The following is a 15,355-nucleotide window of genomic DNA, read 5'->3' as shown; positions in this document are numbered from 1 at the left end:
AGTGTGCTATTCTTACCACAGATGTTGGTCTCATCATCTTGTCCTACTGCAAAAAAAAGCTAAAAATCTTGACCCAGACAGAAACCTTATGTTTTTGCCTTTTTATTTCTTCGCCATGAACTTCCAAAATCAAAAAACAAATGATCAAAAATACAATATAAACTTCTGAAAATCAATACACTGAATATTTTTTTTATTTTCTTACACATGGCAAAAAACACTGAGCACAGACAGAGTCCAGGCGGCTTGTGCCTCTGCTTAGTCCTCTTTGCTTTTTCTAGATCGCAGAATATAGTGTTTCACAAACGTTGAGCCTCCCCCCACTGTTACCCCGATCATATACAGTTCACTAGTTAGGCGTTTGCCACAGACGTACAGTGCCCAATAACAAGTCCTGGAGCTAACAACTGCGCTGAAGTTTTCAATCAAGCACTACTGCATTCCACCACTTTGTACACAATGTACATGTCCCCCCCTTAGGATTCGACTCCCCCAGTGAACGAATGTCAGCTGAGATTGAAGGTGTACAGACGTAAAAGGCAGAATTTAAAAAAAGGAGGGGGAGATGAAACCTGGAGAGTCAAGGCAAGTTGCTCTTAAATCAGTGCTCAAGTTGTCAGGGTCTACACGGCATGAAAAGTCTCAGACACTCCAAGATCCAAGAAAGCTTAGCATCCATTGGTTGAACTCAAACTGCTTCACTCCTCTGTGTTTTTCTGTTTTACTGAGAAAATACGAACGTTTATCTATTATAACTCATGACATTTTTATGATGAGTGTTCAGCTTTTTATTATCTCTGAACACAAGACAAATACCTTTTCTTCCACTTAACCGCTGGTTGTCTTTGACTTTAACGTACACAAGAAGGGACACGAAAGAAGTGTTAAAAAAATCTGGCATTGTATAAGTACAACTAAAAACCAAAGGCTTGACTGAAACTAGAAAAACAACCGTCCATAGATGGCTGTGGTAGTGTCTGTGGATTTGGCCAAATGAAATAAACCTAGAAAACAAAAAATAAGTACCCTGATGAGGGGGAGCTGGAGTAGAGGGAGGGTCTTTGTGTCCTGGTGGGTAAGGATGTTAGTGGTGCTGTGCAATCCTCTTTTCATAACCACCTTGTTTTTATCTACCACTCCTTCTTTTTCTCATCCATGGACACTCCGCCTGGTCCGAGCGCCACCACGAGCAGCAGACCGCCGATGACTGAGGTGGTCTGGAAGAAGTCGTACTTGAGAAAGTCGTGCATGGGCTTGTACGCGGGGATGGTCCAGAAGGCGTTGAAGTAGACGTTGATAGCCAGGAGCCACACAACAAGGGTCAGTGCCGCTAGCTTGGTTTTGAAGCCAATGGCTACGAGGATGATGAGGGCGGTCCCGACCATGTTCTGAAGGATCTGTAGGAGAAGGAATGTGTTGAAAAACAAGAAAGCTTCTCTTCTCTAAGTACCTCAAAGTTTTGCTTCTTAAACACACATAACAATGCACCAGTGTTGTGACACTTTTCTTTTGATCAACAGCTGGTGGAAACCTAGAAGCGCTGTGATGCATCAGCAAACACCGCAGTGAAAAACTACCACAGGCAAATGGTAGTTTGCCTACCACAGACTCCCCACTTGTAAGATCAAGACTGTTCTGGCCCTGACCTGATAAGACGTGGACTCTACCAGTCCAGCAAGTTGCAGCCTTCAAATAATAGACTTTGTCTTATTAGCACATCACCCCCATGCTCCATTAGCTTGAGATCTGAGTAAAGTAGAGGCCACATCAGCACCTTGAATTTACTGCCGTGTTCCTCTGTGCTTCTTGCCTTGTTCACACTGCAGTTAAAAGTGGCCTGAATTTTTGCTCAGATGTGACCCATATCTGCTTTGTTTCTGACAGTGTGAACAGCACAAGTCACATTGAATCTGACATTTTCCAGTCAGATTCAAGTCACTTTCAAATGCTGTACTAAATCTGATACATATCTTTTTTTTAAGGTGACCACAGTCTGAACAGCCAGGTCGCATTCAATATGACTTTGTTTTTTAACATAATAACCGAAATGAGACTACCAGCCGCTGCCATGTTCATTTCTGTACACACCATTCTGTGCGTGACATCATTACTATTCAACTGAGCATGGGGGTCACTTCAGGAGCGTGAGCTGTTCACATCACAGTGTCCAGACAGGCCGAATCTAAAAATGTAAATTGAACAGCCAAACAATTCGGATTTGAGCACTGGAACCTGGCACCTTCCTTTGTTAAAGCTTCAGATGTTCTGCTGTTTGGTAGAAGCACAAGAGAAATTGATCCCCACACACTGCAGTAGACTATAATCCCATCCTGTAACATGACACTCAGGGTGGGAAGCTCAGATATAGTTATCATGTCCTCATGCTGTATTCCAGGTCGAAAGTCATTCAAGCCTATAAATTTGACACTCCATGGAAAGATTGGGCTATATAAGCTTTAAAAGCTCTACAAAAGGTGTTCTGGACAAAAGCAAACTGTAGACTGCAGGTGTCATTCAAGTAAAACTATTTTCCAGTTTCCCACAATTCCACAGCACCTGAGTTCATCTGTTAAAATGCAGAATGCCAAACATACACAAGGATCATAACTCACACTGCTCAACAATGGCCACACTGATGAAACTTTATGCAGTGTCTGCACATTAGCTGTTAAATCTTTTCAAAGAGCGTGGTCACACTGGTCATCCGTACCGTGCCCAAGCACACTAAGGCTACGTTCACACTGCAGTCAAAAGTGACCTGAATCTGATTTTTTGACTCAAATGTGACTTGTATCTGATTTGTTTCTGACAGTGTGAACAGCACAAGTTGCATTGAATCTGACCTTTTCAAATCAGATTCAGGCCACTTTCAAATGTGGTATTAAATCAGATACATATCCGATTTTTTTTAATGCGACCGTGGTCTGAACGGCCAGGTCGCATTTAATGCGACTTTGACGTCATTCTACAACAGCAGTTTACCTCAGGGCAAATGTTTCCAAAGTCACTTCATAGACGGAACATAATTAGAGGTTAATATAGACATGATTATTAAAAAGTGTGTTTTTTTTTCAAATAAAGAGTTTTAGTTATTCATCCAGCTACAAGGTTAATTAAACAATGCATTAAAGGACGAGTGATGAGAAAAAGTGAGAGAGTGCTAGGGCGATCCACTGGCGGCTCCAATACACACACAATAAAGGATAAAGGGGTATGAATCGTACGTTTGTCTTATGATATCTAACAAACTTAGTTTATTAACACTGCGCCAACATGGATTAATCAGGCTAAAATAAGAGTTTCCAGGACGCAGAGACACCGATGATCCACTGCTGTCCATCTCATCCGTGCGTATTTGCGCGCTGCTGTACTTTCCTACGAGACAGCGTCAGTCAGAGATCCGTCTGCTCCTGTCTGATCTGCCCTAAGACAAACTACGAACATCAGAACAGATGACAAAACTAAGTTTTTGCCTCTTTGTTCACCCGTGCAGTGCACTACAGCTCTGAGATGTAGCAGGGTCGGCGGGTGAGACCCCGGTGCGGGAGAGACCCCAGTGCGGGAGAGACCCCGGTGCGGGAGAGACCCCGGTGCGGGAGAGCGCATCCACCTTAAGGTTAATAAGAAATAAAATATAGCCATAATTACTTTACCACTCAAGGTGAGCTGCTGTAACATCAGGTTTTGCGTTATGGAAACAAACTTTCCAGCATTGTGAAGCACAGTTTTGCTCTGTGTTTGTTGCTCCTCTTCACACCGTGCTGTATGTGATGTCATTAATGTTAAACTGAGCATGCGTGTCACTTCTGAAGCGTGAGCTGTTCACATCACAGTCTGCAGTCAGGTCACATTTACAGTGTTATTCGAACAGCTAAACACAAAAATCGGATTTGAGCAATAAATCGGAATTGAGCATAAAGGGCTGCAGTCTGAACGTAGCCTTAGTTTGTTTGGCCAGTGTGACCACAAGTGGACCAGGCTCAGGCAAGGTACACTTGCACAATAAGGGCATGGCATTCAAACCATGGGGTAACATAAGCCAAAAAGTAACTAATGTTGTAGCAGCGTTCTCCATTGTGCTGACTCTGAAGAGACCACGCTTCTCTTCAACAGACGCTCCATGATGATGTAGGCTGGCCATGCGTGTGCCTCAAGTCTGGTTCATATTGGAGTAGTGTGACCATACTGGTCACTGGAGGACCAATCATGCTCAAGTATGGCACAGTACGGATGGTCAGCGTGACCGTGCCCTTACTGGCTAGAATCCAGAATTATGGCTAAATGTATGAAAATGACATCCTTGTATAAATCAAAAAACAATCTAACATCTCAATCTAACAAAAGAAGTTTTGATCTACATCTTGGAAAAGGAGAGGGAGGAATCTTCAATTGATAAATAGATTTTGTCTCTTAGTTTTGTGACTGCTTGTGGTGTAGACCTTGCCTAAACTGATTGATAAAACCTCTTTGAAACATAGAGCCTATGAGTGTTAGTACTCACAGAGAAGAAGTTGGAGTCAAAGTGAAGCAGAGTCATGAACATGAGCACCAGCAGTACTCGACCCCCTAGCTGCATGTACTGCTTCGGCGAGCTCTCCCCCATGGAGGGGACTCCAGCAAACATACTCTTTCCTTCCGAACGAGACTCAGCCAGCAGCAGGAGCAGACCACCACCAAGGGCGAGGTTTCTGAGAGGAGAGACCGGGTGGTGAGATTTCAAAAGGAGACACAGCAAAAAACAAGTGCGGTGTAATAACAGCAGAATTTAAAAAACATGGTGTTGCTCCTTCGGCACACAATTAAAAACAAAAAGTGCTGATGTGAATGAACTAGCAGCACTGTATTTAACTTTGACTCATCTGGTCCGCTGACGTTCACATAAATCACTGGTTTCATACAAAGTAGTTCAAAAAATTGATGTCTGCTGTACACCTACAACTACACCTAGCAAATGCATTGAAATCACAACGTACAGTTCAACGTGTTTTATGCTGAACAACTGTAACTGAATCTTTAGTTACAAGAGGAAAAGACTTCAACCTACCTCATCAAGAATTTGAGGTCCCATAAAATGCTGTATGCTACAGTCTGAGGAGATAAAAACATACACATCAGATATATCATGACGTTATTTATGTACATTACAAATGTGTTGCATTGTTGAATTTCTTACCTGTAGTGCTATGATGCCAAAGAGTCCAAAGCAGGCATACTGTACAAAATTTCTACTTAGGATGAGGACACAGCCACCTGTTGGGATAAGAAAAATAGCAAACTAAAAGCGTTCATAGAGATTTTTTTTTTCAAACGATATTAACACGTTAACATTTTGGTGCTGTGGGTCAGCAATACAAGAGGTAGTTTGATTTTGCCATAGGGGGGGATTGAAGTCTTAGTAGCGGGTGTCCAGATCAGTTTTGTAAAGCAAAGATTCAGACATTTTTTTTTTTTTTTACTTTTAGCCATTAAATGCAGATGATGTAGCACAGGTACACATTTTGCAGACTTTCTTAACTACAAGTTCATTTCAAGAGTATAACTGATCTGTAAGAGGAAGACAAAATTTTTAATACAACCATAGTTTTTATAATAAACTCTTTTTACTGCAGCATTACTCAACAAACAGCACATGACTCCAACCACAAGTTTCCACAGTTTTCTGTCAAGCTATGGTGATTAACATCAGCAGCAGTCGTGTTGCATTCTGGCTCCTACATCCACTGGTCACTTGTTCTTAGCTCAGTGTACGAACTGCTTCTCTAACAGCTCATCTTCAAAGTTTGAAGAGCTTAGAGATATGTTCTTCTTTCCACTTCAATAAAAAAGGCAGGTTCTTCGCAAGAGGTCTGCTTTTACTTCCCTTTGGTCACAGTTTCTCCTGACCTCCCTAATCAGCCAGGTGGTTTACTGCACAGAAGTGAAGTTCACTCTGCATAGTCATTGCGTAACTATCAGCAAACTGTGTACACGACTAGCTTTAAAGATACCGTGCACACTTTGAGGTTTTTTGGCATCTAAACTTTGAAACCCGGAAGAAACTCAAGGACATGTTGGGAAATGGGTTTAATAATTTTTCTTCCTGGTCCTATTTAATCTTATTTAATCAGAACCATCTTTATTTGCAGTGTATCTTAAAAACACTAGAAGAAACTTTACATTTATAAACAATCATAAGAAATCACAACTATAAACAGTTTAAATAATTCTTTTTTTTTTTTACAAAAAATATAAAGACCATGTGAGTTTCACTTAAATAGTGCTATGATAAACAACTCTAAAAGCTGCAGCTGAAAAAGAGTCTTCCTGTGTGAAGAAATGCATTGCATTCAGCAATGTGCAATTTCTACGCAGATGTGTAGCCCTTAAAGAGACGTCTCTTAACACCAACCTGCCAGCTACCTCCACAGCAATTCAGCTCAGCCAATGGTAGCCTAAAGATGAAAGGTACCCTTGGATCAATTCAACCAGAATCTGCACCATTTACTTACTTGATAGTACAATTTAATTTTCTTTACGTAGGTGACTTTAACCCGCAAATAGCAAGAATACGTGGCATAATTTTTTTTTGTATTAAAGTGGTCCAAGACTGCAGCTGTTTATTAATTTTTATATGTCGACTAGACCATTGGTTATTTCTTTTGATTAGTCGATTCATCACAATTATTTGGCATACTATTTTGGATCCCTGGTTTACCTCTCCTGCTTAAGCACACCTGGGAATTTCAACCAGCAAAAAAGCAAATTAGAAAAATGTCACGCAGTTTGCGCTTCACATGTTTCACTGATTTGTTTTCAACAAAATGTTCTCAAGCTTTAGACAATTGCAATTAGGTTGGCTTTTTTGAGCATCCTCTGTGCTTTCTGCCACAATTCATGTGAACTATTTCCTCTCCATTTCTCTGAATAACGTAAACAGTAGGAGACATACTCCCCCCTTCACTTTCTTAGTGGATTGCTGAGTTTTTAACCGGCCTGTATTCAGATTTACCAGTAACAGAAACAAAAACGCAACATGTGGACCAATCTTTATCGTAAGCATAACTAGTTATGTCAACTAATCGTTGCCCTAAAGTGGTCACTTGCTTCTTCAAACACCACTTCCTGGGTTAAAACCGTTTTTTACTATAAAAAATCCTTAATACACATTCTTTTGTGCACAACAACTATTTTCTTTATCTCCCAGCTGGTGCATGTTTGGCAGAAACCCATTAAACAAAAATGTGTCGTTTGTCAGTTCTGTGCTATTATTGAGACATGGTGCAAGAGAAACTAAGTGATAGAAAAATGGATTCTTAGATTGAGGTGAATACGTACCAATTCAAACATACTTATGAAAACTAGAAAAGCACTCAGAGAGCGCAGACCTCCATCAACCATATTGTGATTGTAACACAACACTTTAGTCCTACTTTAATGTTATACTCCCTTTCAGCAGACTGTCTGCTACAATTTGGTCCAGTACATATTTCATATTCTGGATCTTAGTATCCAGAATATTGCCAGGATCGTACTTTTACATCGGTCAGAAATTATGGTGACCATGTCTTGTATTGTTTTGCAAAGCAATCCAACCATTTATGGTGGAGTTATATACACATATGGTGAAAAAAGCCCTATCTCACAATGATAAAGAATCCTTTAAAAAATTCCTGGATCCAGATGGTGATTTAGATCTCCTCCAAAATTTAATCACTTCTTCCTTATCCCATTTTGAACATTTTTTGAAAATTTCATCAAGAACCGTTAGTTAGTTTTTGTGTCATGTTGTTCATGGATAAACAGACAAACTTTCCCAAAAACATAACCTCCTTGATGGAGATAGAAATAGGCTTGCAGTGCACCAAACTATTTCCAATTTTCCCAACTAATCTCCTGCTCAACCAGACTACTCACTCACCCAGCTGTCCTATGAGGTTAAGCAGCACGAAGCACGTCGCCAGGAAGTAGCCACAGCTCCAGGTAGCCTCAATGTAGTCTCTCTGCTCGTTCCACTGGAACCACATGCGGATGCCGTCTTCCAGGAAGGTGCTGATGAGACATAGACGCGCCAGGTGGGGCAGGTACTGTTTGGTTACCCGCAGGAACTGTGCAACACAGGGAAAGAAAGGAAATCTTTTTAACTAGGAAATAAAAGTCATAAAAGAACATTCAAAGAATAGAGATAACCCAGAACTTTTCTCGAGCTGAAATGATTCCTCGAATGATTTGAGGTACTCGATTACAAAAATTACTTGAGTAATTTTCTTTGCCTCGAGGAATCGTTAAATTTTAAAAAAGATCAAAGAGCGGTATTTCAAATAGAGCTGAGGCCATATTAAGAGAGTTTTCAGACCCCTCAAGCTACCTCTTATACAAAATAGCAACTAGCAACAAATCTAGCTTCTTTTCTGGAGTTTGGACACTAATGGGTCATACTACAAAACGGGTGCCATTTGGGTCTGCGACATTTGATGAGATGTACAAGGCACAAAAAATGTGTCAAAGTGTGTTTACAGATTTTGGAGCTACCAAAGCAAGTGCTCTTATTGACTTGCTGTATCAGAAAATTCTATTTCGTAAAGAGAAAATTTTTAATTTGAAAAATAACTGCTCTTTAACTAAACAAAAATGTATTTTATCCGATTACTGGATTAATCGATGGGATTTTCAGTAGAATACTCGAATACTAAAATATTCGATAGCTGCAGCCCTGAACTATTCAATTTCTTTATTACTGCTTAGATAAAATGGGAAGAAGACACCCTCACACACACTGCTGCTGTTTAACATTATTTAAATTGACAATTACAAGACTAGGAATAAACCCAACAGGTATTTAAAATTAGTTGTTAAGCTGATTGAATGTTTCTTCTAAGACCTCCAGCTGTCAAACTGTGTGGACAGAGCTATAAAGTAGGAGAAAGAGCAATCACAGCCTGAAGCAAGAGCAAATGTTCCACTAGCGTCAAGCAAGTTGTTGTTTCCCATGAAACATATGACTGATGTAATCAAGCACAAAATGTTCTTTTGGTGTTTTTTTTTTCAAAAAAATTTTTTTTTCTATATTTTAGACTTTTTATCTGATTCTATACAAAGCTGCCATTAAAAATGAACATCAATCAGCACAATAGGGTCTACAGTTCGGGTGAAACAGTGAAGAGGTGGTTCGCTATGTGACAGTCTTTTTCATGAGGTTTTTCAAATTGAAAATAAATAAACTAATCATAAACTAAAGCATCTTTGGTGTGGTTCTCAAACCAAAAAGTTGAATGAGCCAAAGTATGTCAGCCACAATGAATTTTAAGAAAAGCTCCTCAGATCCGACACTGACCTGCCCCCTTCCCTTCCCCGCCTACTCTGCAGTCCACATCAGCACTGTCAGACCTCAGCAGCCAATCAGCGTCCACCAACTCCCACTATGACTGTTATGTGGGACATGAATGGACCAAGTTGGAGCCAATCCGAACAAGCCCAAGGTTACCTCAACAGACTAGAAATAGACCATTTTGTCGGGGGACATGTAAGTAACATGTAAAAGACCACTTCAGTGTTGGACGGGCTGAAGAGGGAGCACGATAGGAGTATTGAAGATCCCTTCTCAACAGATAACTCATGTGTAAATCATTCAGATGAAGTTAAACTGTCATAGTGGTGGCACCAAAATGACTTAAAGGCTTGCTTTTATGGGCTGAGTGTACTCTCCTGATGGCAAGGCCAAAAACTGAAAGTCCAGCTTGTCCTGCACAAACACAGGGTCATAAATCAGGCTCAAAACTCCACAGCAAACATGCCTCTTATCGAACAACACCAGCTTTTCAGGGGCTAGAGAGTACAGAAAGCAAGGTTGTCCAAGTCCAGAGTAACTTGGGTCAAGCCAGAAACCAGATCCTGAGGTATTTACAGGAAAAAGCTGTTGTTATCTGAATAACAAGTGGAGGCTCACATGCAGTTTTGAGGCTTGTGTGTGGTGAAGCTGCTCTGCCAAGGCCTTTGGCAGTTTAAGGATGCTTCTCTGACTTCAGGCATTACCTGTAGCCTACGTATGGTTGCTGCATTACTACACGACTTGTAGCGTTTTCAGATAACTTGTAGGTTTACTAAATGATTTCACAACAAAGACTACAACAGACCGGCTTGTCTGACACCTACCGTAATACTGTTAATAAACCACGTTGATACCAATGACAGGCTAACCGGCTGTCACCACACAATTGTGCCTGTTTGCTACCGAACCTGTGACAGTTTCACAATGCTACCTGTCTAATCCATCTGGGTACACATGTCAGCACCAAACACCTCAACTGTGAAATGTATTTTAATCAGCTTTAAAAGATGTCACACTGCGCCTTCTAGTTAACGTGAAGATGCGTCAGAATGTGAGAAGGAAACGCTCGCGAGCCGAACCTCACTCCTAGCCCAGACTTAGCAGCTAACATGCTAACAGCGGCTACCGTTATCAACTGTCGTCTCTTAAATTGAACTTACCTGGTCTGCCACGTCTTCGGCCGTGTTCATGAGATCCTCCTGCCCCATATTTGTGAAATATAGGCTTTATTAATTATTAAGGCTACGAGCAACACAGTATTGGTGTGTTGGGTTTGTCGCTCGCGCTGTTCCTCCCCCTGTTAACGTTATTTACTTGAAGAGTATAATGCCCCACAATGCCCCGCGATTTGACGAAAGACACAGAGCCCCCCTACATGGTTCTGCAACCGCTGTATGCCACGTATACTGAACCGTGCAGGGCAGAGCTCCTCGAGGAGCCTTGTTTACGGCTTTTACACAGGTAAACAAGTTTATACCCCCTATACCACCTTCATTAACGTTATATAAATTGTACACATGTTCATATTTGAGTACGTGGACAGTGCACACTCATATTACCTTACCTATGCAGCAATTGTTACATGACGCTACACTTGTCTAGTCTATATAACATTCAATAACTTCACCAAGTCATGATTTAAAGAAAAAAAAGTCATTAGTAAAACTAAAACGATATGCAACTACTTGACAGAGTGTACGCAAAGTAAAATTATAAAAATAAAAACTTATATGCACTTTAATGACAAACATTTTAAATTGATGAATGTACGGCACACAAATTGACAGTTTTATTAAACGTGTAGGGCCGTAAAGAAATACGGAAAACAAAATTTAGAGACCACTGCAAAATTTCCATTTCATTTGATTCAACTATTTATGGCTAAGTGTTTGATTAAAATTGACATTTTTGTTTTGTGCTATGAACAACTGACAACGTTTCTCACAAATTCCAAATAAAAGTTTTGAGCATCGATTTGCAGAAAGTGACAAATGGTCAAAATAACCAAGAAGATGCAGTGTTTTTAGATCTCAAATAAAACAAAGACAAGAAGTTCATTTTTAACAGAGGCATTACTAATTTTTTAACTCGGGGAGAGTTTAATAATAATTATAATAATAAGTGTTATTATTATTATTATTATCTATAAGCTCTCCCTAACTTAAAATACCCCCAACTGCCCAATTTTAGCAGATATCTGATTCCACGGGTTTTTAATGGGTTATAATGGGCCTTGAGACTAGGCTGGCCATGACAAGGTCTTCATCTGGTGATCCTTCTTCCACTCCTTTACTAACAAAGCTGTGTGGCATGGAGCATTTTCTTTGTGAAAGAAACAATCTTAAGAGTTGGGAAACTTTGTCATGGCAGAAAGAAGCGAGTCTCCCTCCAGAATAATTTGATCGAAAACCTGGCTTGATTCATACATCCTTTGTAAAGACAAATCTGCGTGATTCCAAATGAGTTTTGTGAGTCAAATCAATTTCTACACAGCTTGTTCTCAAATATGTTTAACTGAGGAATCCAGGATTTGATAATTTTTTGCTCTTGAAACCTGGTATGCAGTGTGCTGAGAAAATTACCAACCTTATAAACACCAAAGTGTCTGCAGATGTCCAATCTTCCCTGCAATTTAAGAATAATTCCCCCCCTTTTGCTTTGGCAAGGTATTGAAACTTTTTTGTACAATATTTACACACACCTTTGGAGCTTGCTTGTGTTAACTGCTGTGTTTACAATAGAGCACAAACCGCAGAACAGCTTCTTGTTCTAAAAAACATACCACAGTAGTAGACAAGAAAAGCCTTCATCATGAACCATCATCCACGGCCTCTTGATAGGGGTCCTTCTTACATAACAGCAAACTGCATGATTTGCCATCTAAAGAGCCCCCACCTTTTACACAATTAGTTTTTCAAAGCTTTATGACAAATCATCTAATCATGGTGAGAGAGCTGATGCTGCTGCAAGGATACTGACCTTAGATGATAGTGCATGGGCTGGGTATGTGAAAAGGAAATGGTATGGAGGTGTAAAGGCAAACAGTTAACTTGTTGCTTTTTAAGACCAAGTACTCCTGGGAAAGTCTTAAAACTTTGCAACATGTTCGCTTACTGCCAGGCGAAAAACAACCCATGGTATTTTAACAAGCAGTGGTTCTGTGTTCACAGTTCCAACTACTTTTAACAGCCCATCCCAGCTTAAATACTCAGTGTTTTGCAAAATTAACACAACTTACCCTTGAGACAAAATGATATATTTTGTAGGCACTTACTGGTCTGAAAAAAAAAACACAGACAAGGGTGGTAATAGAAAATTTAGTTCAGTAGTTCATAAGAACACACTACATATACAAACTTTCTCGTCAAAATTATGTTTCCTGCCACAAACACATGTCCAGTTTTATGAAAACCAGCCTTATTAGAAACAACACAACCTGGTGCTGAGATTGAAAAGTGAAGCTGGCTAGGACACAGGACAACAAGTTGTTTCCAAATAAATCACTGGGTCTGAATATACCAAACTCTAATGCTTTCACGTTTTATTTTTCACTGTTGCCTGTGCTTTCCCCCGCTTGTTACGCCCTTTTTTCCAGTGGTTATGCCTGAATTTCTTCTGAAACCCACCGCCCTGGACCTGTAAAAAAAACAGTATAAGGCAAAGTAAAGAAAAAATTAACACCAAAACATAATATTTGTATCTCAAGATAAAAAGATTTAGATTTCTACAAACCTTCTTCCGTTTTTGCTGCTCTTGCTTGTTCGTCTCCATCTCCTCATCTTCATCTGTTTGGAAGTCATCCTCCTCGTCCCCATTGTCCTCCATACTCTCTCCCTCTGTTTTTTTCAAAGTGAATATGGAGGCTGTGGGAGAAAATGGAAGTGTTAAAGGTGAATTGAAACCAAAGTTAAAGTGGATAAGTATGTCTGCAGTGTGCGCACTGACGAGGGTAAAGGTCACTCATGCTGTCTTCTGAGTCACTATGATCCTCGTCACTTGATGAGGGTTCCCACGAGTTGCTTCCATGTTTTGCAGCCCTCCCCCTACCGGCGTCTTCTCCAGTGTCTTTGGGCTTTTTCTGTCTGAGTCTGGCTGGCTTGAATTCCATCCCCTGTTTTACACACTCTTCATCTAGAGCAGGAACGAGGACAATCAATAGAGTGATCAAGACAACAGGAGGAGCAGTGGAATGACAGATCCTATAAGTGATTCGCCACATGAACTAACATAGCTTACAAATCAAGACTGATTCAAAATCATAAAGAAAAAAAGCTTGTATAAATGTAATGTTAAAATTCACAGCCCTGACAGAATAAAAATGAAAATGCCCTACTACATGCCCTACTACCGTAAGTTACTAGAATTACATTTTATTTTTATTTTTTATTTTTAAATCAGTCTTGTTGATGGTCTTGTTTGTTTTTCCAGGTCACACAGAGGCTTTTGTAATAATTTTAGTTTGTTTCATAACCAGCCAAAAAATCTCCCAGGGAGCTTTTAACTGTAATACTGTCAAGTGGTTTGAAGGCTTACGCTATGGTAGCACCATAGTTAAGAACTGAAAAAAGTTTTTCCTTATTTGATTAACCAGCAACATCACTATAAAGTCTGTGTTGTTTAAGTATCTTCTATCTGAAATTTTGTTAAATGCTAAACAAATGTACAACCGCCTCTTAATTGGAAAAACTCTTCTTCGTTCAGAGACACAAACACCTGGTATCTTTGTCTAGCATATCATCATTGTTTACAAGGCCTACTTTGATCTCTAGAACAGAAACATAAAACTGTTAAAACATGTCATGCACACTTGCATTTTGAGAGGGCTTTTTTGAAGCGTTTCCCGTTGACATGTCTGAGGACATGATGCGGCTGCTTGTTGATGTGTCTGAGAGTGAGTTTACAGAAGAGCTGATTACTGAAAAACACAGAAGGCAGAAGACAGCATATAAAGATCTTCTTACATTAATAATACATAATGTTTTACCTTTGATGATTTTGACACTATAGAACATGATGAGGTACAAGAGTTTGCTTACGGTTGCTTTGAGCTTGGGACAATATGTGGTTCATACTGGCTGTAGTTGAAGTCTGCTGCAGCACTCAGTTTCTCATATTTTTTCCCCTCAGTGAACTTGTGTAGCTCTGACAGGTTGCATGGAAACTCGTGGCCATTCAGAGTGCATTTTATCTGAAAAACAACCATTAAGAACACATGGATAGTACATTTGCTCATCTAGCTCTGCTTGGTGCAGTAATAAACCTGGGAATCATTGACAGGCGGCTCGATCAACACATGCAGCCATCACATCACTTATCAATGCATGGCCCATTAGATATGCTAGCAAAGCTAGCATCACAGTGAGCAGTAGTATAGTGCAATGTGGTTTAGTTAGCTCTCTCACCTTTTTACCATCTGTAAGCTGGAGGAACGGGTGGTTACGAAGGAAAGCTGTTAGATCTTCAGGTAATTGATCCATAGCTTAAAACCGTATCAAAACAAGAAGTACAGTGTGTATACCAGGCCAACCCCTCTCATCTACACGTGGGTTGAATGCGCAGACTCAGTGTAATCATGTGTTACGTGACGATTTGGTGCCATCTACTGATCAAAGAAGATAAGTGTTCTAATCAGCGATCTGTGGTATTTATTTATCGAGCATGGCCTAGGTCAAAAGTTTTTGACTAGATCACTCTAAATAAAGATCGGGGCTTCTGAAGTTAGCAGATCTCGAGAAGAAGAACAGTGGCGAGACTAAGAGCATTATTGAACTGCATTGATTGAAGCTGATATTATTTCAAGCACCAGTCAATGAACCACACTTATCTGAGATAAATTAAGGCGATGACCGTTTCCAAGCCACAAAGTAACAAAGTGGGTGTGCGTCAGTCTGTGTGTATAAAGTCAGCTGATTGACGATTCAGTGTGAAAGAGAAGGGAAGAATGACGATAAGCCACTCCGTACAATTTTCAGAGAACTGTCAAATTTGTAATAGGAAAAGGTAAAACAAAACTTCCCAAGATAAAACCGATACGTGCTTAAAAGCTAGCTC

The 15,355-nt window shown here is 40.1% G+C and overlaps 2 protein-coding genes across 2 annotated transcripts; both read right to left on the bottom strand.

Annotated features, from left to right (window-relative positions):
- Positions 1 to 10,709, bottom strand: surf4 (surfeit 4). The gene is made up of 6 exons (XM_074691148.1): positions 10,465 to 10,709; positions 7,898 to 8,084; positions 5,174 to 5,250; positions 5,045 to 5,088; positions 4,502 to 4,688; positions 1 to 1,397 (listed from the first exon to the last, which is right to left on the bottom strand). Exons 1-6 carry the CDS (start codon positions 10,510 to 10,512, stop codon positions 1,131 to 1,133), a joined length of 810 nt encoding a protein of 269 aa, XP_074547249.1. The 5' UTR covers positions 10,513 to 10,709; the 3' UTR covers positions 1 to 1,130.
- A 1,901-nt stretch (positions 10,710 to 12,610) lies between these two features.
- surf2 (surfeit 2) lies at positions 12,611 to 15,145 on the bottom strand. The gene is made up of 6 exons (XM_074690569.1): positions 14,707 to 15,145; positions 14,341 to 14,492; positions 14,116 to 14,219; positions 13,250 to 13,435; positions 13,037 to 13,167; positions 12,611 to 12,940 (listed from the first exon to the last, which is right to left on the bottom strand). The coding sequence occupies exons 1-6, from the start codon at positions 14,779 to 14,781 to the stop codon at positions 12,839 to 12,841; spliced, it is 750 nt and encodes a 249-aa protein (XP_074546670.1). The 5' UTR covers positions 14,782 to 15,145; the 3' UTR covers positions 12,611 to 12,838.
- Between the last annotated feature and the right edge of the window lie 210 nt (positions 15,146 to 15,355).

This window comes from Halichoeres trimaculatus, unplaced genomic scaffold (assembly GCF_033239565.1).
Source record: "Halichoeres trimaculatus isolate MK-OKI-2021-1 unplaced genomic scaffold, fHalTri1.1 fHalTri1_scaffold_16, whole genome shotgun sequence".
NCBI classification, from domain to species: Eukaryota; Metazoa; Chordata; class Actinopteri; order Labriformes; family Labridae; genus Halichoeres; species Halichoeres trimaculatus.
This window is presented reverse-complemented; position numbering and strand designations above follow the sequence as displayed.

Bases quoted from the DNA above. Each gene is read 5' to 3' on its own strand.
- surf2 (XM_074690569.1), bottom strand. From the start codon at position 14,781: ATGGATCAATTACCTGAAGATCTAACAGCTTTCCTTCGTAACCACCCG. The intron at 13,168-13,249 runs GTCAGTGCGCAC...TTTCTCCCACAG, and splicing joins CATGAGTGACCTTTACCCTC to CCTCCATATTCACTTTGAAA. The intron at 12,941-13,036 runs GTTTGTAGAAAT...TTTTTTTTACAG, and splicing joins AGCAGCAAAAACGGAAGAAG to GTCCAGGGCGGTGGGTTTCA.
- surf4 (XM_074691148.1), bottom strand. From the start codon at position 10,512: ATGGGGCAGGAGGATCTCATGAACACGGCCGAAGACGTGGCAGACCAG. The intron at 8,085-10,464 runs GTAAGTTCAATT...TGTGTTGCACAG, and splicing joins CCGAAGACGTGGCAGACCAG to TTCCTGCGGGTAACCAAACA. The intron at 5,251-7,897 runs GTGAGTGAGTAG...TTATCCCAACAG, and splicing joins TAACCTCATAGGACAGCTGG to GTGGCTGTGTCCTCATCCTA.